Source organism: Humulus lupulus, chromosome 2 (assembly GCF_963169125.1).
Source record: "Humulus lupulus chromosome 2, drHumLupu1.1, whole genome shotgun sequence".
Classification (NCBI taxonomy): domain Eukaryota; kingdom Viridiplantae; phylum Streptophyta; class Magnoliopsida; order Rosales; family Cannabaceae; genus Humulus; species Humulus lupulus.
The window spans coordinates 82,030,734-82,054,913 of NC_084794.1; the positions used below are offsets into that span (position 1 = coordinate 82,030,734).

A 24,180-nucleotide genomic window follows, 5' to 3' on the forward strand; every position below is an offset into this window, starting at 1 on the left:
TAAAGTGTCACATGCCTCCTTGTGGCTCTAATTTTTTTTATATATAAATAGATATAGACAAATTATATATATATATTATTTAAATAAAAAGTTTAAATAAATCAAATTAGAATTAAAATTTAAATTAAATATGACGTTAATATATATTTTTGTAAATCTATTTATGTTTGAATAAAAAATATAAATAATTTGAATAAACATTTATTATTATTAATATTATTATCCACCATAAATTAAAAAAGTAAAGTAAAAAAAATGATAAAATCCAGAGACAGAGTAAGATTAAAAAAAAGTAAGAAATTACCTGTTTGAAACTTAATAGAAGGAATAATAATAGTATTATTTTTTTTTATAGATATTTTATAATATAATATTATTTTTTATGAATACTTCATCTTAATTAAATATATTTATATATAGATATGGAAATATAAATAAATAATGTCATTTGTTTAATATATAATATAAAATTTATAAATTTGAATCATACAAAAATATATACTACAAAAATTAAATACGTAAAATATAAATAATATACTAAATTTGATAAGCTAAAAAAAATATAACTATTTGGTATGTGGGCAAGATTAAATTAAATCAATTACCTATATAAGAAGAAAAAAATACTAATGTTGGGACAAATCAAAGTGATCCAATGATACTTTATTTATGGACTAAATGTATAATACCCATAATGGTTTGTAAACAATGTGGGACTAAAGAGATTTTTTTAATTGTTAATTAATTATTTCTTTTAATAAATATTTAATAACAAATTAGAAAAAAAAATCATAAAATAGAGAATATATATATAACTATTCCATTATCATTAAAATCATATTAACTCAAAACTTGTACCATATTAATATATAATATATACTACAAAAATTAGATATGTATAATAAAAATAATATATTAAATTTGATAAACTAAAAAAAATATAATTATTTGGTATTTGGGCAAGATTAAGTGAAATCAATCACCCATATAAGAAAAAATATATTAATGTTGGGATAAATCAAAGTGATTCAAAGGTAATTTATATATAGACTAAATGTATAATATCACAATAGTTTTTAAACCATGTGGGATTATAGAGATTTTTTTAATTTTTAAGTAGTTGTTTCTTTTAATAAATATTAAATAAAAATTAGAAAAAACCACAAAATAGGGAAAATAGAAGATTAGAAGAATATGATATTAAATAAAAATTAGAAAAAACCACAAAATAGAGAAAATTGAAGATTAGAAGAATATGATATTAAATAAAAATTAGAAAAAACCACAAAATAGAGAAAATTGAAGATTAAAAAAATAGGGTGCCACCTCATCCTCTCAAAATTTTCATTTATATAAATACTAGGTAGAAGCAACATGCAATGCGTGTTTGCTTAGTTTTAAAGTTGAAAATATTGTCTATAATTTTAATAAAAACTGATTCACTTTTTTTAAAATATATATATATGATAGAATGAATTATAGTTCTATAGTATATATAAATATTTATATATAATTGTTGACGGTGAAATCTCGTCAACGAAATTAGGTCGGAAAACTCAAAGCTAAGTATGTAGATATTTAGATAAGAACTTAGAATAAACTTAGGGAAAGATAAACACAAATCAACAATGGAGTAAGCCTTTGTTTATTGCTTAATAACCTGAATGTACAATGAATTTTCCAACCCCTTATTTTGAGGGGTCAAGGTCTATTTATAGCTGGACTCTAATGACCCTTTATACAGGGTGGTCCCTCGGGACAAAATAGTACATGATGTAGAGTCCAAGAACTTTACTTAGCTAAGATAGATAATAGTGTGATAGTATTTATAGCATTATCTTTGTTACTGTGGATTTTTGGTTCAGACCGGGAATTATTTGGACACTCATAGTAGTACTTATAGATTTTCTAAGTTTAACCTATAGTTTAAGAATATTAAGTATAACCTAAGATTTGATTAATGTGACTGATATTAAGGATTATATTATTATATTATAAGGTTTAGACATCAACCAATAGGATTTTAAGCACATGTTTTGAATGGTAATTAAGGATTAAGATTTTTGAGGATTAAATATAATAAGGAGTAAAGTTTGAATGTTATAGGGTCAGTCAGCAGCTTTGAGTACGTTGAGGGCTTAGTCAAGGCTGTTTAATCCATTCAAACCTAGCTAAAAATGTGTAATTTCGTGTTTAAATATTCAGCGTATGCCGATATATCGCAGCTATAGGGGGCGATATGTCGCAGCACGTAGATACGGAAAACACGAAACGATGCACGGTCGCCTCGGGCATACTGGCCCAGGCGATATATCGCCTACAGGGGGCGATATATCGCCTCCTTCAGCATGGATTCAAACTCTTTTGAATTCATTTCCTTTCAGCCATTCAAACTCCTTCAACAGTCCAGCATCTTGTGAACGAGTCTTCAGCCTCTGCTGAACGATTATTCAAATGATTTTCACCTAAAAAGCCATTATTTTTATTCAAGTAAAATCAAGATATTTTCATTCCCAAACTCTATAAATAGGACCTAGTACCCAGCCATTATTCACCATTTGCTCTAAGTTCAGAGGCTGCTAGTGTTAAGTGAGTGTGAGAGTGTAAACACTTGGTTTGGGGAAAAACTATAAGCTTAAACATCATAAGCTTATCAAACACTTTGGGAAGTGAGTTCTATAGTATTTCGGTGAAGGTTAGAGTGATCTTGCAATCTTTGAGGGAATCCAAGCTCTTAAGCATATAAGTTGGAGTGTTCCAAAAGTCCCAACTCAGTCCATAATCCCGGTAACTTTGGTAAGGAAAATAGGCTAGAATCAACATGTTATGTGCTTATGTTATCTATATGATTTATGTTATTAAAAGTGTTATGATATGTATATGTGTATGTTTGTAGGCTTGGGCATATGACCCATATGACTAACAAGACCCCAAATGGGTTATGGGCATATGACCTACTTAGCTAGTAGGACCCCACTAATCCCATGGGCATATGCTTGTTTAGTCTATGGGACCCCAAGTATAATGGCCATTATAATAAGTGTATTATGTGTTATGATATGTCTTTACGTTATTATGACATTATGTTTATGTTTATGACTATGTGTTAGATTTTCCTTGCTGGGCATTAGGCTCATTCCTTTCTGTTTATGTGCAGGAAATAAGCTTTAGAGGCGGAAAGATTCGTGACGCTTAGAGGATGTGTATCGATGGTGAATGGAGTCAAGGGGCCGAGCGTTATTCGATTCGAGGATGTAGTCATGTTTATGTTTTTATGGTTTTAAATGTATTTTCCGCATTTTCTATGTAAATCTTTTTAGTTTTTAAGTTATTTTTGTTTTAAAGACAATGGGTACCCATATCCTACTTATTTTATGAAAGTAACCTTTGTTTCCATAAGTTTTCAATAAAATTATGGTATTTCCGCAAAAATGTAAGTTTTATGTATAGATTCGTTAATGGTCCAAGTAGTCTAGATTAGTGGGTCGTTACACATGAGTACAGTGTCAGGGTAGTGGCACAGGTGGTAGTGGTGTTGGAAGAGTATTGGTATGCTCTAGTACGTGTCAGGGATCTGCAAAAGTACTTCTGCCTTGGTACCATATTATGCCTCCACTACTTGTCGGGTACGGACCTCATAAGCGTGCTGAGGGAGTCCTTACCATATATCATTCTTGTACTGCCATTACTTGTCTGGCATGGGCATCGTGTCCGTACTCTAACTCCTCTTGGTTTGCAGGCGCATTTCGTACCTATATGGCCTCCTCGAGCCACAGGTTTTTATCCTCGCAAGGTATCTTATTCCCAAGGACTTCAAGTGTTGAAACCCTTAAACGTTATTCTAAGGTGCTTGGCAATCATGGACCTTGCGAGATGGCTCCATGAAAATGAGCCGAGAGGTGTCTCATGAGGCCTTCATCGCGACACCCTTAGTACCCCTTGTGATGGGTTGTCATGCGAGGCGCTGGCACGGGTGAGGCGGGGCAAGGAGTCCGGGACCGTGGTGCGGCGCGCCTTGCCGTGCGAGACGCTGGCGCGCAAGACCGTGGTGCAGCAGGCCTTGTTGCGCGAGACGATGGCGCGAGGCCATCTCGCAAGATGCAGGCATGGGTGAGACGCTTGGTACGCGAGACCGCGGTGCAGTACACCTTGCTGCGCGAAATGATGGTGCGAGGCCATCTCACGAAATGCAGGCGCGGGCGAGACGCTTGGTGCGAGAGACCACAGTGCAGCACGCCTTGCTGCGCGAGGTGATGGTGCGAGGCCATCTCGCGAGATGCAGGCGTGGGAGAGACGCTTGGTGCATGAGACCACGGTGCAGCACGCCTTACAGCGCGAGACGATGGTGCGAGGCCATCTCACGAGATGTAGGCGCGGGCGACATGTTGGGGTTTTATGCCCTAATTAAAACTCAAATTCTTTGTAATCTCATTTTATTATCAATAAAAGAATAGAAATCATTTTTTGACTTGGTTAATCACTTTGCTCGCATGTTTTATTTTCATGATTATTTGTTTAATATAAACTTCTATTAAATCCCGAGCATATAGCTAATCTTATTTATAGTGACGTAATCACAGTGGAATATAAATATGATTATATATTCAAAATAAGTTAGCCCTAAGATTAGTCAGTGCACAGGATTTACACTGACTTGCCAATCTACGATATGATCTACTTACACATTACAGTGCTATGTTCTTTCCAGAACATTAGCAAAGTATATAAGATCGGATGTATTTGTTACATCGAACAAGACCGACGTTGACAATTGATAAGATAAGTAAACATACCGTTATTATCTATTATAGTCATATCATATAGTTGACCATAGGTCAATTCAATCTCAATTCTTAGTGGTTAGTATTCTAACTGATTATATTATTTGAGTTATTTGACTTGTTCGTTACCAGCTTACCCTACGAACTAGCCCATACTTACATCTTGGGAACTCGGTAATATAATTGAGTGGGAGTGTTAATCATAGATATGAACATCTATAGCTTCTGATGAAGAAGTGAAATGCTGGTTTCCTTTTATTTTGGTTCAAGGTGTTAAATGATAGAGATCTCATTTCAGTAATTAAATTATTTTACTGAAATATCATTTACAAGGAACTAAGTGTTTTAAGGATAAAATACAATGAGGGGTAAAATGGTATTTTATTCCTATCTCACTGTAGACCGTCTATAAAGGATTGAGTGATAATTATGGTTGTAACAATGGATAATTAATAGCATATCTATATTTGTTATAGAGTGTTCTATGAATTCAAGAGTGCAATTCCGAGTCTATAGTGGAGTCATGGGGAATTAATAAGTTAGTAAATTTATTTGTTAGATTTATGATAACTTATTGGAGCTTTATTTCATAGGCCCATGGTCCGTATTGTACCTTGGATAAAATCATCTAGATAGTCTCAATTAATTGAATTAATTATCAAAGTTGACCAGGTCAATTTTGGATAGTTTCACAGAGTTGTGTAATTTTGAGAAGAAAAAAGAAATTATGACAGATTTATTAATTAAGATAAATTGGTATCTAAATTAATAAATAAGTTTAAATCAAGGTTCAAATTATAAATAATTAATTTGATAAAGGATTTAAATAATTATTTAATTAATTGAATCAATAGAAAATAATACAAGCCTTGATTTTAAGTCCAATGAGCTTATAATCAAATGAGAAATTTCATGGGCCTAAAGCCCATGATAATTTCGACCTAGGGCTTCAAAATGGCTCTTATTTTATTGACATTTTAATTAAATTAAATGACCTAATTAAGTCTATAAAAGGAGTGCTTAGAGAGAAGTCATCAGTTAAGATTTCTGAGACGACAGATAAGTTTAATCACTCGTTTTCTGATAGTTTTAGATTCTCTCAAAACACAAGTCCTTTTCTAAGCCTCTTTGATTATTTTCTCTTCTTCTTCTTCTCTGTATCTATCTCATGTGTTGATAATTGCCCACACTAGTCTAGGTGATTCTAAGGATACATTGGAAGGCTGTGAAGAAAATAGAAGATTGGTTCAGTTTCTTGATAATACTCTGCGACAGAAATGATTCAAGAGTTAGAGAAACTGAAGGAGATAGAGGGTAAACCCTGGAAGACCTTCTATCTCTCTCCTAAAAAGGATCAGACAATTTTTACTGATTTTGACAGCTCCCATCGAAATTGGGATAAATACTTCTTCGCCGTTGGTGGAGCGTGGTATCCTGAATTTCTGCCTCAAGACATTTTTCCCTTGGGCAGGGTGTTCATAAAAGGTGAGTTATGTTTTTATTTTATTCCTTATTGCTTTTAGTGTGAGTTAATCATATCTGGATGATTGTCCATTAGTCTGACTCTGCGTATTACTGTTTTACTTCCTCGTATCATATTTTTCATGGCCTCAGGTTAATATGAGTCCTGAACGACAGAGGTTGCTGACAGAGAAGGGGCTTCTACATGAGTCCAAAGAGAACGTCATTAGTATCAGGGGCGTGATGAACCCCTACTATATGAAAATTATGACCCGACTCTGCTTTATGGATCGAGTCGATCTTGGTGCCGTGCGGGTTAGATCACAGAAGGGTGACATGTCCCTAGGAAAAATTACAGCTACATGTGCAAAGCAGCTGGGAGCTTTTTTGAAGAATTCTCCCCCTGCTTCTTCTACTCTGTCTTTATCGAAGACTGAGTGTGCTCTAAGGCCTTTGCCGCATGCACCAAGCGCCAAGGGATCCCAAAAATTAAAATGAAAGAGGGTTCTGGCTCAGCTACTACTTCAGAGTCATCTCTTGATAAGTCTGCTTTGTCACGCAGATCTTCCCGTATTCATGGGCGATCCTCCATGCCTTCTGATGCTCTCCAAATCCAGCCTCTTCAGCAAGTGCCTCTGCCTAAGGATGCCTTAGGGAAGAGAAAGATGCATGAGGAATCTTCTGACAAAGATTCAGACGATGGGAAGTGTATTTCGTCCAAGCTTCAGATCCCAAAGGGATCTGCTCTTACTGCTAAGGGTTCTCCCCTTGCAATCCCCAAGATTACTCCAGGGAAGTTACCAACTGGTCAGGCCCTATTGTTGTGCAAGAAGCCCCGAGGGTCTGCCCCCGCTGGATCTTTACCTGGGTCGTCTTCTTCTTCGCATGTAGTTAGGTCCTTTTTGAATGCAGGTCCAGAAGGAGCGGCTCAAGCTACGGTCGTATCTCCTACACTAGCCAAACCATTAGAGGCAATGACTGCAGATGGTGTGCAAGGTGGCCTACCAGTCGAGGTGAAGTCCCCTAGCGTCTGTATGAAGTCGTCAGAGGCATTACCCTCTGCTTCTGCTTTGGCTGGGGGTTCTGACGCTGACTGTAAGCATGGGTCAGAGGGGAGACGCCCTTCTTCTACTTGTCATAAGAACCGACTTCTGGAGGATGCCTTCGGAGGTAATTTTGAGTCTGTGAACACTCCTCCCTAGCCAGTTGAGTCAGGCATGACCGTCACTTCTGAGACTCTCCCGTACGTCAGGAATTGGGGGTTGCCGAAGTAGCGGGTGTTCATACTCTTAATGTTCCTATTTCCGCATCACCACCTGTGGCTTCTGAGTCCCATCCAGGAGAGGAAATCATTGTATCTCTGAAGGGTACAAGTACTTTCAAGTCTCCTAGTGCTTTCCTGGAGCAACTAACGTCTTCTGTCGTGCAGACGCCAGTGTACCTGCCAAGCGAATTGGGTGAAGACGATAGTTTACTTGTATGCCCTTCCAAGCCATATCATTTTGGAGTGGGAGCAATCACGTTAACTTCTGACAGCATTATGGTGTCAATGTTAGCAGAAGGTGGGGAGCCAGTTTCCCCTGTTGCTTCTGCTGCTACATTAACAGGGGGAGAAGCAAATGACGGAGTGGGGGTCGTGTCCGAATATTGTCCTTTTGCGTCTACGGAGGTGATGGAGGAGATGCTACGCATAAGCAGACCCCATCTTCCTGCAGAAGCTATTGAATCGCTGAGTGGGCAAGGTGACTTGATGCAACAAGTGTCGGACCATATTTGGATGGTAAGTTGGTTGAAAACTAGCACCTTTTATTTTTACAGAATAGAACGAGTATCATGTGATAAGTGTGTAATGTGATTTTTGAAGAGTTTACTTGATGTTTGACAGAGCTACGTATGTGCTTCTGCTGCAAGGTGGGAGTATGCGGCGGCTGTGCAGAACAACTCTAAACTGGCAGAACAAGCGGTGAAGTTAGAAGAGGAGCGGGCGGGGAGAATGATGGCCGAAGCAAATCGAAATGTTCTTGTGGAAGCTGTGGACGCTTAATATTCCACGCCCATAAAAGAACCAAGTCGTGTGTTAAGGTCCCTTAAAGGCCTACATGCATGCTTGAGCCACGAGACGCTCTGGGCGCGACCCTCTCACAACGGCCTCGCATGCCTAAGACTGTGCCCCGTGAGGTGTCCTCCCGTGCCTAGATGCGTGACGCATAAGGGAGCCTCGTGTACCCAGGGGGAATTCTCGTTTGCAGGCCTTGCATGCTCAGAACCACTCCTCGCGAGACGGCCTCGCGTGCCGAGGCTGAGGCTCGCGCCCTAGCAGCCTCGGCCTCGCGTGGCCTCGCGTCCGAAGCAACCACGGCCTCGTGTGGCCTTGCGCCCGAAGCAGCCTCGGCCTCGAGTGGCCCCGCGTCTGAGCGCGCGCAGCCTCGCCCCAGCAGCCTCGGCCTCGAGTGGCCTCGCGTCCGAAGCAGCCTCGGCCTCGCGTGGCCTCACGTCCGAGTGTGCGCAGCCTCACCCCAGCAGCCTCGGCCTCACGTGGCCTTGCGTCCGAAGCAGCCTCGGCCTCGCGTGGCCTCGCGTCCGAGCGCGCGTAGCCTCGTCCGAAGCAGCCTCGGTCTCGCATGGCCTCGCGTCCGAGCGTGCATTCGGCCTCGCGCCCCGAGCGCTCCATGCTGTGTGAGGCGTGTACCCTTGAGAGCCACACCATCGGGTGCCCATGCGAGGGAGGCCTTGCGAAGGGGGCTCGCGAGCCGCATAGGAGCCACACCATCAGATGGACCCCAATGCTTAAAAACTCTGGTACGAGTCGAATGGAACGTACTTGTATGATCTAGTACTGGGTACGGCCGGTAAGACCCCGTATGTCGAGTACGGACACCCGTACCAGTTGGGGCGTAGGAGTGCTGGAATAAGAGTTTTGGCCCGTACGCATACGGCCAGGAGTCAGAGTCGACACCACTACCACCTGCGCCACTATGTCTGTCCCCACTCCACTGACATGAGTACGGACAAGTAGTGGAGACATCCTCCTGGCGCCTGCCCCTGTACTGGATGCACGACCATAACCTCTGAAACCACTCTCCTGACAGAGTACTTATGTACCACTTGGTCCCCTGGACCACCATGTACCCAGGGCCATTAGAGCCTACTATAAAATGAACTCTAACTCCACCAGAAGGGGGGTTGGAAAATTTACTGTAGCAAGTGCTTGAGAGTGAAAGAAAGATTGATTTCTCCATTGTTGTTCTATCATTGTTCTTGAGTTATTACTTAGATTTCTACAACTTTTTTATTGACTATCTTTACTTGACCATTTTTTCCAACTCAACTTGGTTGACGAGTTCTCCCCGTCAACAGTTTGGCGCCGTCTGTGGGAAGGTTAGTTCGAAGCTACTGTATTACCATTTTTTCTGGCGAGAAGAGATGCCAAGACATTCGAAGCGGTTCAGGGAGCCACGAGAGGTGGAGGTTCACCTGAACGGAGTCCAGCTGAAGGCCTCCATGAAGGATGCTCCTCCACCTAGAGACGTGGAACCCCCGAAGGACCCTGAGGTTCACGGAGGTGATAGAGTGGCCTCGTCACCGGCCGCTCCACCTGGAGAAAGTCCTCCAAGAGCACCATCGGGAAATGCTAATGAGTTCCCTCTCCCAAAACCACCACAGATACCGAACTCCGGCCGGCAGGACCCGGGCCCCTCTACCCGTAGGCATGATAAGCATCCCCGGGTCCATTCTGTGAGCTCGAGTTCGAAATCTCGATTCTACGAAGAGGAAATACATGAGCTCCACCGTAAGAACCAAAGGTTGGAGACCACCTTGGAGAACATGCAAGAGTTCCTGAATGGCCTATTGCAAGGAAAATCGAGCATGACCTTGCCTAGGAGGAAGGAGAAAGGCCGGGAGGGGGTGGAAACCACCGTACCAGTAGATGATGGGAGAACCTGACACTCTACCAGTAACACCCCCCGAGTGAAGCAACGCGAGCACCTTGAACCACCTAAGCAGGTCCAGAAACCAGTGCCAAGGACCAATGCTGCCCCTCGCAACAAGGACGAGGTCACCTCTAAAAGAGCACCCTCGGATTTAAGGGAGGAGCTCAATAAAAAGAGGGCGAGAAAAGTGACCACGCCCCCTATGGCGCCTCGAGAGGGCAAGGGAAAGGTGGATCTTAGCCCATCCGCTTTGAGGGACTCTCTAAGCAAGAGGAGGCAGGACCTGGACACAGAGATGAGGAGCTTGCGAAGCAAGATCATCACCGCATCAGGCGACCAGGTCTGTGAGGAAGAATTCGACCATGAGTCCCCCTTTGTGAGGGAGATTCAGGCCATCCGGCTCCCTGCCAACTTTAAGGAACCCAATATGACCCTCTACGAAGGGAACACAGATCCAAAGTACCACCTGGATGCGTTTAACGATCTGATGAAACTGAGAGGGATTGGAAGCGGTGCCAGATGCCACTACTTCGCTGTCACTTTGAAAGGACCCGCCTACAAATGGTTCAAAAGATTAAGGCCGGGGTCCATCAGGTCCTGGCAGCAGTTTTCTAACGAATTCCTCCAACAGCACCATGCCGTGCGGGATTACACGATGCCAGGTACCAGCCTAGCCAACGTGAAGCAAGGGGAGAATGAGAGCCTGAAGAGCTACATTCACTGGTTCAATATGGAGGCCACGAAAGTGGGGAGCCTAACTCGCCGAGAGTTAAAAATGGCTATTACAGCCGAAGTGCTCCGAGGAAGCAAGTTGTGGGACAACATGTTGAAGAGGGAAGTCACCGACTTAGATGACTTCTACGAGAGAGTGCAGAAGTACATCCGTGTGGAGGATGGCCACGCAAACTTAAAGGCAGGAAAGGAGGAGCTCCACGGGAAGCCCCCAGCTAACGACGGGTCGAATGTAACAAAGAAGAAAAGGGCGTACGATGGGTCAAGAGATGACCAGCAGAGGAAAACCAAACGAGGGAATGATCATAGGCAAGCGGCTTATACTTACTATACGAACCTCACAGATACCAGGGAGCATATTTACCTCACCAACGAAGATCAAGTTCCCTTAAAAAAGCCCCCACCATGAGAAAGGATCGGTCCAAAAGGGACCCCAGTAGACACTGCCAGTACCACAAGGATATCGGTCACATCATGGCAGACTGTATCCATTTGAAGGAAGAAATTGAGGAGCTCATCCGCTGGGGACACCTGGGCCGTTATGTCAGGAGAGAAAGGCCAAAGCCAGAGGACGAGCCTGTGGCACCCCAGGCACAAGGGCGAGCCCCAGAAATACAGGGGGAGGTCTGAACCATTTTCGGAGGTCCAGGATTTGGGGGGGACTCTCGGAAGGGGCGAGATAGATATGCAAGAGAGGCTCGGCGAAGTCCGCCCCCCTGCGTCATGAGTTTGGAACAGCGACCCCCAAAAAGTTTCAAGGGGGAAAATGACTCGATAACATTCACTGAGGAGGATGCGCGGGGGGTACACTTTCCCCACAATGATCCGCTGGTGTTGACAGTTCAGTTGGCAAATATGCGAGTGCATTGAGTCCTAGTGGACAACGGGAGCTCGGTGGACATCCTAATCGCCCTGCCTTGGAAAAGATGGGACTGGGCATTTGTCATCTGAAGCCCTGCCAATCATCCCTATACGGATTCACGGGGGACTCAGTGCAACCCCTAGGGATGATCGAATGGGCACTCACCATGGGGGAGCAACCCCGGCAGACTACAGTCATGGCTAACTTTGTCGTAGTAGATTGTGCATTAGCTTTCAATGCGGTATTGGGGAGACCATCCCTAAGAGAATTGAAAGCCATAACTTCAATATATCACCTGGTTGTCAAGTTCCCAACCCCAGGAGGGGTCGCTAGTATGAAGGGAGAACAGAAAGAGGCAAGGGAGTGCTACAATACTTCACTCTGTGCGCCTGTGAAACCACGGGAACCAATGGCTATGGTGATACATGAGGAGCTATGTGTGCCCGCGGGGGGTCCGTAGGAGCTGGACCCTCGAGTCGTGGAGGAGTCAAGAGAAGAACCAGTGGAGGAAGTAGAGGAGGTTACAGTGACGGAGGAACCGTTAAGAAAATTGAAGATAGGGAGAAGCCTGCAAAATGACGTGAAGGAGGAGTTGATAAGGTTTTTGAAGGATAATCTAGATGTATTCGCATGGAGTCATGAGGATATGGTGGGTATAGACCCCGGTGTGATGTGCCACCATTTGAATATCTCCCCAGAAGCGAGGCCCGTTAGGCAGAAGAGGCGGGCGTTAGACCCAGAAAGGTACACAGCATTAAAGGAGGAGGTTGACAAGCTGAAGGCCAACGGGTTCATCCGTGAGTCTTTTTACCCTATGTGGGTGTCAGACCCAGTACTCGTTCCGAAGCCACATGGGAAATGGAGGACCTGCGTCGATTTCTCGAACCTGAATAAAGCTTGTCCTAAGGACAGCTTCCCACTCCCAAGGATAGATCAGCTAGTAGACGCGACGGTAGGACATGAATTACTGAGTTTCATGGACGCCTACTCGGGGTACAACCAGATCCCAATGAACCCAGCTGATGAAGAGCACACGTCATTCATTACAGATAAAGGGCTCTACTATTACAAGGTGATGCCCTTCGGGTTGAAGAACGCGGGTGCCAATTATCAGAGGTTGGTGAATAAGATGTTCGCTAACCAGATAGGGAGGAACATGGAGGTGTATGTGGATGATATGTTAATGAAGACCAAGAATGCAACAGAGCTCAACAAGGACCTTGGTGAGATGTTCGACACACTTAGGAAATACCGAATGAAGTTGAATCCCGTTAAGTGCACCTTCGGTGTATCCTTAGGAAAATTCTTGGGCTTCATGGTCAATTCCAGAGGCATCGAGGCCAATCCTGATAAGATAAAGGCCCTAATAGATATGAGCCCGCCAAAGAACAAGAAGGAAGTGCAATGCTTAACGGGAAGGGTGGCGACCCTTAATAGATTTAATTCGAGGTCCACCGATAAGTGCCTCCCCTTCTTTGACATCCTCAAAGGGAGCAAAAAGTTTACTTGGGATGAAAAATGCAAAGAGGCATTTGTCAAGCTGAAGGAGCACTTGGGGAAGCCACCCCTATTGGCGAAACCTGAGAAGGGCGAGAGGCTATACCTGTACTTGGCAGTGTCTGAGCATGCCATAAGCGCAGCCTTGGTTAAAGGGGAGAAGAAGCAGCAACAACCCGTGTACTATATCAGCAAGCGTCTGGTGGACACGGAGAACCGTTAACCAGAGATTGAAAAGTTGGCCTATGCGTTAGTAGTGGCCTCGAGGAAGTTGAGGCCCTACTTCCATGCGCATGCGATTGAAGTCCTGACAGATAGTCCCTTGAGACAGGTCTTGCATAAACCTGAGACATCAGGGAAGCTGATGAAATGGTCGATCAAGTTGAGTCAATTTGATATTGTGTATAACGCAAGAGCTTCCATCAATGGACAGGTGTTGGCAGACTTTGTATTAGAGTTCACCCATCAGCCGAATGGAGGAAGAAGTGAAGAAGGGGAGCAGCCTGTTATAGAGGAAGAGCGAGGGGGTCTAGAGGAATGGAGTTTGCATGTTGATGGGGCGTCCAATGAAGGAGGATCCGGAGCGGGCATCATGATGACAGGGCCCGAGGGACACAACATGTATTGCGCGATCCGGTTCGGGTTTGAAGCCTCCAATAACGAGGCGGAGTACGAGGCGCTCTTGGCTGGCTTGCGTTTGGCCCAGGAGCTGAGAGTGACGCGCCTTCGTATCTTTAGCGACTCTCAATTGGTGGTGTACCAAGTAAAGGGGGAATACCAGGCGAGGGGACCCAAGATGGCAGCCTACTTGGAAAGGGTGAAGGGCTATCTGGGACGGTTAGTGGCATATAGCATAGAGCAAATCCCCAGAGAAAGGAATTCCCATGCTGATGCACTCGCAAAGCTGGCTTCCACCAGGGACGGTGATGTCTTGGAGTCGATACTCATGGAGTACTTGCCCAAACCCAGCATCGGGAACACGAACGTGCATATGATTAGTGCCCCGAAGGAGTCATGGATCGAACCGATTAAGAGATACCTGGAAGAAGGAACCCTGCCTGTTGACAAAAATGAGTCCCGGAGGTTGGTGTACAAGGCCGCTAGATACACCTTGGTAGAAGGGGAGGAGGCATTGAAAGTGTTGCATGAGATACACGAGGGAGAGTGTGGCAACCACAAGAGCGGACCCTCCACAGCTAGGAAGGCCATGAGACAAGGATACTACTGGCCCTCCATGGAGAAAGATGCACATGACTTTGCCACGAAATGTGACAAATGTCAGAGGCACGCCAACTACCCTCGGAAACCCCCAAGTGAACTGACCAGCATGACCAGCCCCTGGCCCTTCGCTATCTGGGGGATAGACTTGATCGGCGCTCTTCCTGCAGGCAGGGGTGGAGCGAAATACGCGGTGGTAGCAGTGGACTACTTCACTAAGTGGGTAGAAGCAGAACCCCTCGTGAAGATAACAGCCAAGCACATCACCTCTTTCGTCAACAAATTCATTGTTTGTAGATATGGAGTACCCTACAAAATTATTTCTAACAACGGTACCCAGTTCGAGGGGGGAGCTTTCGAGGAGTATTGTAGGGGAAGGGGCATAAGGAGAAGTTTCTCCGCAGTCGTACACCCGCAGGCCAATGGACAGGTGGACGCCATAAACAGGGTCCTTAGGAAGAACTGAAGGCAGAGCTAGAAAAGATGAAGGGAGCCTGGGTAGAGGAGCTACCAAATGTGTTGTGGGCTTACAGAACCACCCCACGCACGACTACTGGGGAGTCCCCATTCTCCTTGGCCTACGGATGCAAAGCCGTACTCCCAGTTGAGATGCAGGTTGAGTCCCTCAGGGTACAGGCGTATGGAAACGAGGCCACCCGCGTAGCTCTGGCCGAGAGCCTAGACATGCTTGAAGAGAAGAGAGAAAAGGCACGAGTGAGGGTGGCAGTATACCAACAGCACGCCGCAAGGTACTACAATTCGAGGGTGCGAGAGAGAACTTTCAGAGTTGGCGACTTGGTGCTGAGGAAGGTACTCCCTAACACGCGAGACCCAGGAGCAGGAATGCTGGGGGCGAACTGGGCGGGGCCCTACCAGGTTGCTCAGTGCATACCCTCGAACACCTATAAGCTGGTGCGCACCATCATACCTCGAGCATGGAACGCGGAGCACCTTAGGAAGTACTACCAGTAAGGCGCCCGTGCCCAGTGCTAAAAGGACAAGTGTTGCACGCTATCTTAGTATGATAGAGAAGAATCAAAGAGGTTACTTTGATAACCTCCTGAGTAGGTGTGAGTCTTTTTTATTTTATTTTCTATGAAAATCTCATATGTATCCCTGTAGCCAGAATTTTATGAATGAAACGGTTTGCAACTTCGTATGTACTTTTCTTCGCTACGCGGGCATCAGCCAAAGTGCCTGCTGAAATAAATTTCACCAAGCACTTGGGGGGCAGGACAGGAGGCGAAAACATGCAACTGACAGGGGGAACCTAAAAAGGACCCCTTGCCCCCCTAAAACAGAGGATCCTAAAAAGGACCCCTTGCCCTCCTAAAAAGGAGGCCCCTAAAAGGGACCCTCTACCAGGAGGACCCTAAAAACGACCCCCTGTCAGGAGGACCCTAAAAACGACCCTACGCACTAGGAGGATCCTAAAAAGGGCCCTCCATCAGGAGGAAGTGACCCTAAAAAAATGGAACCCTTTAATGGGGGATCCCAGAGGGACCCCCTATACCAGGGTCTTAAACGAAGTCCTTACAAGGCATCCCCTGGAATCACAAGGATTAGCTACCCTTGTGAACACCAAGGAGGCCATAGGGACGTACAAAAAAAAAAGATGGTAACGACAATAATAAGTCTAGTGCGGCCACCAAGTCGTCTAGCCAAAAAGGGTCCTAAAAGAGACCCTTGCAAAAATAGTACTATAAATAACAACGAGAAGGACGCTTCTCGCAACAAATAATAAACGCGCACAAGAATATATAAAAGGATAGTTAAGACCCAAGGGGTCAAAATATCCTTATAAAAGTAATCAAGAGGCACCAAAAGGGGTCCCAGTGAATCCTCTCACATGGGTTCCAAAGGACCTCCAGCTTAGTGAATAAAAGAGGGGAACCGACCAAACCCCATCATATAGGCTCAAAAGGACCTCAAATGCAGTAGAATAAAAGATAAATACAACACATGTATATATACATTGAAAGAGAAAGTTTTGAAGACAGTACAAGACTTACCAAAGAAAAATAGTAATGACAGTCATATTACAAAGGCCCAAAGTACAAAAAAAAAAGGAAGAGAGCATACACCCAGGGAGGGCTAGCTGGAAAATGTTATGAAATAACCACTTCAGGGCCTCCTGTCGCGGGCACTCCACATGGCCACTCGAGCGACGACATGCTCACCAAAATAAGAGAAATCGAAATTAGTATCCTGCCTCCACACGTTGTAAAGAGCACGGTCTATGGACCTGCGCTCGGTGGTAGCCTTCTCCGCTTCCAAGGAAGCATTTCTCTCCTGCGACGACTGAAGTTCGGCCTTGAGGGCCTCGAATTCGGCCTCCAGCTGAGTAACTCTCTACTGTGACGCGGCCGCGATGGCCTTGGCCTCCTGGAGTTCACGCTCCAAGCTGGTAACCTTGTCCTGTAGCCCTTGGGTATTGGCCCTTACTTCCTTCCTCTTTAGTAACAAGTTGGAAAATTTGGTTCGGACCCTTGACAACTTAGCCTGGGTTTCATTAAGCTCCTTCTCGAGCTCTTGAACTCGTGCTGCAAGACGGTCCCTCTCGGCGCACGACACGGAGAGATGGCCAGCCGAGTCGGCAAACTGCAAGGCCACAGTATAAGCCTGCACAAGAAAGTTAACAACAACAACAACAATAAGTGACAAAAACAAAAAAATATATATGCATAAACACCTATACATAATATGGCCGACGCGAGGTGCGGGGACTCACCCAAGTCATGGAGCGCCTTAGGTTCTCCCCAAGGTCCGACTGAGTCACGTTCCCAAGGCCATTCCAGTCGGATACAGGGAGGCTCGAGGCAAGTTGGCTGTATCGCTGTCCATAAGACATCGCCATCCGAGTCACCGAGGGCTCCCCATCCGTACCAAGGGCTCCTGGCTAGATGAGGACAGACGACCCGCTTGCCGAAGCGGGAGAGGGCGCGATGAAAGTGGAAAACTGAGGCTCTGGTAAATCAGAGGGGGGCTCCGCAAGGTCGGTGTAATAACCCCCTGATGACCCAGGGTCGAGAGGAGCCTGAGGGAAGGCGTCGTAGCCCTCAGGGCTAGGGGATACATAACACCCCGGTGCGACATGCTGATCTTGAGTTTGGAAGGCCATGCCCTGGTCATAGGGTTCATAAGGGGGGCATTCCCCGGGGGACAAGGATCGCTGGTGAGGTCCCTCGCATTCAAGGGGGGCTTCCCCCGGCTCCTCCTCAGCCTCACCTTTGTTTGGGAAAGGCTCGGCCGGCGCAGCCATTGTCTTCTTAGACCCAGGAATCGACCACAGGAGCTTGGGGTCTGAGACCGGGGACAACTGGTGGTGGTTGAGATTTGCCAAGGTGAATAAGAATGCCGCCTTCTTCATGGTGGAGTCAGCATTAATGAGGTCATTCACGGCCTCCGCCTCCGACCTAATGACCGAAGGAACCGCAAACTGCTCTGCAAGATCCACGCCAGTGTCAGTGCAAGCGTGAGTACAAAACAGTAAGTTCTAATAAGAAGAAAAGAAGGACCAGGGTACTTACTGGGGGTGGCGCGGAAGTGTTCACGGACAGAGAGAGAGCCCTTTACGAAGAAAAATTCTTGCTTCCAAGACCCCGTATTGGACACTGAGCCATCTATCAAGGGGAGCTCGTTATTGGCCTTTTGCAGGTAGTAGAAGCCCTTGGACTTGGGGGATGCCATGAGGTAGTACAGGAAGTGCACCTCTTGCGTCGTAGGAGCGCGTTTAGCCAGTTCCTTGAACGCCACAAAAAGGCAACTTAGGGTCAACCAACTTTTGGGCGACAGCTGAAGGGGGGCCAGGTCGAAGTAGTTAAGGACCGCTACGAAAAACAGGTGCAAGGGAATGGTGCCACCCGCCTTCAAAATGTGTTCGCTCAAAGCCACAAGACCCTTCCTAGGGCGGTCGGCCCGGCATGCCTCCTGAGGAGCATATAAGGCGTATTCTGGGGGAACACGATAGTGCTTCACAATTTCCTTCAATTTATTCGTGAACACATGCGACACCAGCTCGAACGCCAGTAAAGGAGTGTCGTCCTGTTCCTGGATAGATACCTGTCAATGTGCCTTCGACATATCTGCAAAACCAAAAGAAAAATGTGAGGAAGAGACAGAGCACTTGACCCTCCATTTTTTCTTCCTAGCAAGAGTTTTCCATCAAGGGAGCGGCGGGGGAAGCGCTGAGCTAGGAAAAACTGAGACTAGGGCTGAGGAGAAGCGGTAGCAGCCCCATGACCGTCATCAGGCGAGGATGGGTTGGGAGGTTCGGGCGGAAGGTGTCCCTCCATAAACTCTAACTCCCACTGCAATTCAAAAAGGTTCACCCTAAGGCTCGCTACATGGTCACTAAGGTCTGGGGGGGGGGGGGGGGGGGAAGTGCTCCGTCTCCTCTCGACACCGAGTCAATTTCACTCTCCACCACCCAAATTTTACCCCTAAGTTCAGCCATGTACTCAATGTGGTGGATGTGGGCCTGCCTTAAGGAGTCATAGTCCTAGTGAGGGTTGCCCTCAGGGGACTCTGAGTCTGAGGACAGGTCAATAAACTCAGCCCCCGGGGGTATGTCGGACGGGCCGTCACTGGCCATGAAACCTCGTCCCGAAAGCGAAAAGGGGTTCACGTATAAATGAGGGGATGGATACAAAACACAAAGGAATAGGCTTAATATCTCCAGATGCAAACGTCCTAAATGGCCCACTACAGGGTATAAAAAAGAGGGGCATGCATATGGTCAAACTCACTACAAGCTCAGGCTAAGGTATCCCATCCCGAGTAATGCTAATTTGGACCCGATGAATGTAAAAAAATATATATACCTCAAGCAGATAAGATGGAGTGTTGTCGAGGTCGAATGGAGGTCGAGGGCCAAAAAGCACCAAAGGGTCGAAGGTACGCGTCTGCAAGAATAGACCAGAAAGATGTGTTAGCCACCAAATAGATACCCCAAAAAATTAGCTCATATGTAAAAAAAAAATGATGAAAATGAAATGAAAAAATAAAATAAAGGAAGCTATGGCAAAAGTGAGGTTGTGAGGGATTGGACCCCTTACCTCTTGAAAAAGGAAAGGTTCTCCAAACCACTAAGCCAAGGAAGTAAGGTAAAAATATTAGGCCATGCATGAAGGCCTATTTATAAGAATCAAGGTGAATAGTCTACAAGAGCACCTAAAGGTCCTCTCCTATACTGGGGGGCAAGTGTGGACGCTCAATATTCTACGCCCATAAAAGAACCAAGTCGTGTGTTAAGGTCCCTTAAAGGCCTACATGCATGCTTGAGCCACGAGACGCTCGGGGCGCGACCCTCTCACAACGGCCTCGCATGCTGAAGACTGTGCCTCGCGAGGTGTCCTCCCGTGCCTAGATGTGTGACGCATAAGGGAGCCTCGTGTACCCAGGGGGAAATCTCGTTGGCAGGCCTCGCATGCTCAAAACCATGCCCCGCAAGATGGCCTCGCGTGCCCAGGCTCGCGCCCCAGCAGCCTCGGCCTCACGTCCGAAGCAGCCACGAGGGTCTTGCTTAAGAGGCTCTTGTGGGCTTGCAAAGGCTGTGCGCACGGGGTCTGCTGCTTGTGGTGCTGGGGCAAAAGCAGGATTATGCTGCGAGGTGTCGGGTCTGCTTGCCTCCTTAATATACTGGGTTAGCCTCCCACTTCTCATGAGGGCCTGGATTTGATTGTTCAGGTTGTGCCATTCTGTGATCGTATGACCGTGATCTTTATGGAAGAGACAATATCTGTTTTTATCCCTTCTGTCTGGAGGAGTGGTAATCTTATACGGCTCACGCCAGATAGGTTTGTCTTTATTTTCTTCGTAAATGACTTCCTGTGGGACGGTGTATTCGAAGGAAGGGTATCGCGCTGACCCTCGGTACTGTCTTGGCGTCTTCCCTTCCTTTGTGTGGTATGTCTGGTGTCTCTTCCTCTTGTCATCTCTAGCAAGTGGCGGAGGGTTATTTGCTGGTGGAGCGGAGATAAGTGCGGATTTCTTCTGTGCACGCTCTCAAAATTCTAGGACCCTGAAGACGCCCTCGGCTCGGGTCTGGACCTCAGCCATGTCATAAGGCGGTGTCATGGTGAGATTTTCGTGCAAGAGAGATCCCACCTGCAAGCTTTTCACGAAGATATTGGCCGTGGTAACCGGGTCGACGTCATGGATCTGATGCACGAGGTTAATGAAACGTTGTAGATATGCCTTCGGATGTTCATTTTCCCCTTGCTCGATCCGATAGAGGTCTGCCATTGTTCTTGGTGCCTCACGGTTCGCGCTATATTGTTGTAGAAAAGTGCGCCGGAGGTCACTAAAACTGTTGACGGATCCGGGCTTTAATTGTCGGAACCACAGCAGAGCTGGACCATAGAAAGTCGTTGAAAAGACCTTGCATTGAATGGCTTCGTTGTTGGCTTCTAGTGCCATTTTCTGCTGAAATTGGAACAGATGGTTTAACAGATCTCCCTTTCCATTAAATCCAGGAAGGGAAGGGATGACGAAGTCTCGGGGTTTAGGCTCGTTCTGAATCCATTCTGAGAAGGGGGACTTCTCAGTGGTTCTTAGCACCAGATCCATATGCTCAGTTGCGTGAACGGACCTTCCTTTTGAGAACTTCTGCATCATTTCCCTCATCATCTCTTCTTTCCAACTGTCTAAGAACCGGATCGAGGGAGCATGGTCCTCAGCGGGTGAGTCATGCGCGGCTCGTTGTGCGATTTGTTAGGGGCTGACTTCGGCGGTCGGCTGAGTTGACCGGGTGGGCTTTGCTCCGGTCCGCACATGTGTGTCACAAAGCGGGCCTCATCATTCTTCGGCCCCAAGACAAAGATGGGTTGGGGAGGGTGGTGGGAAACCCTGGGATCCTTCGCTACCGAGGTGCGTAGTTTGTTGAGGGGAACTGATGCAGTCGATTGGAACTTCGGGTCTTTTAGAGTCGAGTTTGCTGTTGCCTTGGGTGCTGCGTGTGGCGTCGGTGAATTTGCGCAACTCAGCAATCTCAGCTTCGAGCCTAGCCTGAGCTTCAGTCAACGTTTTAATTGCTTCGTCGGATCTCTACTAGCTAGCTTCCAGCAGGCGACACATCCTGTCAATTTGGTCGCTCACGTCCACTGGTGGGATGACCTGGGTGACTAGACCCGACACTCCGTTGCCCTTTGGCGGCATGGCGCCAAGGTTTGAGAAGATCTTGGTTGCAAAAAAGAGCGTTCTTGATTTCTTGATTCGACGATGTCGCTAAGGCCAAAACGTTCGGCGATTCCCACAGACGGCGCCAATTGTTGAAGCAACAAATTTGTCTTTCTATATTTGGGGGTATGATCCAACGGTAGATGACGCTCTGACATTGTTTCGGTGATGAAGATCATCTATAACTCGTCGGGGATACCTGCAAGAAAGACACTTCGATGCCTAAGTCAGTAAAAAGTTCGATCCCTTTGTTTGAATAAGAATCTCATATTTATAGAACAAAAATGTCAAGTGGTTAGTTGGTTCAAGCAAACCCTTGATTGATGGAGGAAAGATAACCGGATTTCCCTCCAAAACATGCTGATTTTAAATTATGTATTCGGAAGTCAGAAGCGCAGACCGCCTTTGACCCGCGGCTTCTGCCTTCGGAGCTTCTGCAGACCAAAACGATCCGTTTTGAACATTCGGTAAATGAGGAAAGAACTTTGAGTCGAATATTTTGGGCCCAACAGTACCAAAATGAGAAAGAAAGAGGGAGAAAAATCTTGTCAGCAATGGAGGAAGGTATCTAACCGAGAGAGAATGATGAGGAGAGAAATAATCTCATGGCAATGAAGAAAGATACTAGACTCAGGGAATGAGGAAGAGAAATGGCCTCAGAAGTTACCAAGAGTATTTCAAGTTTATGATGAAAAAAATAATGTAGGACAGTGGGAGATGTAATTTATTTATTAAAAAAAAAAAAAATTGAGTGTATAAATAAGTTAAAATTCGATATGACAATATTTTAAGCTAGGTATGAAATTTAGTTATTTTTTGTGAATAAAAGATAAGGAGTAATTTTTATAAATAATATGAGATTTTTTGGGGGTAAAATCAAATGAGAATTAAAATCCATGTCTATTTCTTTTTGTAGCAATACATATCTAATTTTTGACAAATCTTATTTATCATAGAAATTTGTGTTCTCTTAAATATAACTTAAATTTATAGTCTAAATAAATTAATTAATAAATAGTCTGTAAATGAGAATAAGCTGTGTTTGTGTTTTTATTGCGACACCACACAATTTTTTTTAGCTACAAATGTGTGAATTATTATTGTTATTGTAAATAAAATATTAAAAATAGAACAAACTATAAGAAGTTAAGAACATTAGGCAACTAACCACGCAACTTTTATTTTAATTGTTTTCCGCTCGAACATAAACACATATTATTTTACAATTACTATTAATATAATTTATCACACAACCACAAATAAAAAATCTATGATTTCTTTATTTCTTTTCTTCTTTTTATTTTCATTCGTGTAAAAAAAAATTAATAATTTCCCCCCCAAAAAAAATCGAAATAAAAGAAAAAAAAATCCTTAAGGTCGTCCCCACTACCAATCAACCATCCATCCGCCCACGTCATCAGACAAAAAAAAAAGCTCAATAGTCGACCGGTCGCCGCTTATTGCGCTACGGATCACAGCTCCCGCGAAACTCGGCGCTGCAATTCGCCGCGGCCCAGCTAAGCCCACGTGAAGGCCCAACCAGAGCTAACCCAATGAGTGAACCGCAACTCACGTGAACGACGGTCCATCCTTCCCCAAATCCATCGACGACTTAGCCGAAGGCGGTACTGAAGCGAACCGGCTCGAGAAATCTCGGTGCAAAAGATCTTCGTCATCGAAATGACCATTCTGCCCAGGGCCTTCGTCGAAATTGAGAGCGTAATTAAACTCGTCGTAGTTGAATTTACCGACCTGCTTGTGGTTGTGGCCGAATGGACGGTTCTTGTTGAACCGGCGAATGAAGGTCTTCCACTTCGGGCCGGCGACGAGCTCCGACCACTCACGGACCTTCTTCCAGCTACGGCTCCACCAGGGATCGTCATTCTCAACAGGCCGCATCCGCTGCCACCACACCGATCCGGCGGAATCGGACGATGATCGATCGGTGCTGAAGCAAGGGATCCAAAAACAGCAACCTCTCTTCGTATACAACAGCTCCGAAACGTCTTCGTTGAGGTCCATCTCTCGCGGTGAAACGACGTCCATGCTTAGATCCGATGGCATCTTCGTGGCCCGGGGAGCTTGGGGAAAAGGAATTTGCAGAAAGGAGAAGAATCAGATTTTGGGTTCTTCTCTTCTCCGCAATCCTTTGCCCTAATTTTTTTGGTTTGCGATGAGGATGAGAAATTGGATTTTGGGGTTAGAGAGGGAGAGAAGATAGGAGCATTTTTTGTAACGGTAACATGGGTTGGGTGGAGATCAAATAACTCGTACCTGAAAATTGTTGTTGCCAGGTGTCACTGACGTGGACCATTTTTTTTTTTAATGTAATGTGATTTGCTTTGTAAGGCCAGCTTATTTCTCCACAAAATAAACTAATCGAAGATACTATACTTTAATTCAATTTCTTGCTGTTTTATTATTTTTCCTAAAAAAGAAATTTTGATATGATTGGATAGCTATACTTGTTTAATTTGATTAGTTAGTATTTGGTTTACTTTTTTATTATTATTATTAT

The 24,180-nt window shown here is 45.3% G+C and overlaps 1 protein-coding gene across 1 annotated transcript; it reads right to left on the reverse strand.

The window, feature by feature from the left end:
* Positions 1 to 22,808: 22,808 nt before the first annotated feature.
* On the reverse strand, positions 22,809 to 23,979 carry LOC133818114 (uncharacterized). Its single transcript, XM_062250823.1, has one exon. It carries the CDS (start codon positions 23,724 to 23,726, stop codon positions 23,232 to 23,234), a length of 495 nt encoding a protein of 164 aa, XP_062106807.1. The 5' UTR covers positions 23,727 to 23,979; the 3' UTR covers positions 22,809 to 23,231.
* Between the last annotated feature and the right edge of the window lie 201 nt (positions 23,980 to 24,180).

Excerpts from the sequence above, each read along its gene's own strand:
- LOC133818114 (XM_062250823.1), bottom strand. The coding sequence starts at position 23,726 with ATGCCATCGGATCTAAGCATGGACGTCGTTTCACCGCGAGAGATGGAC.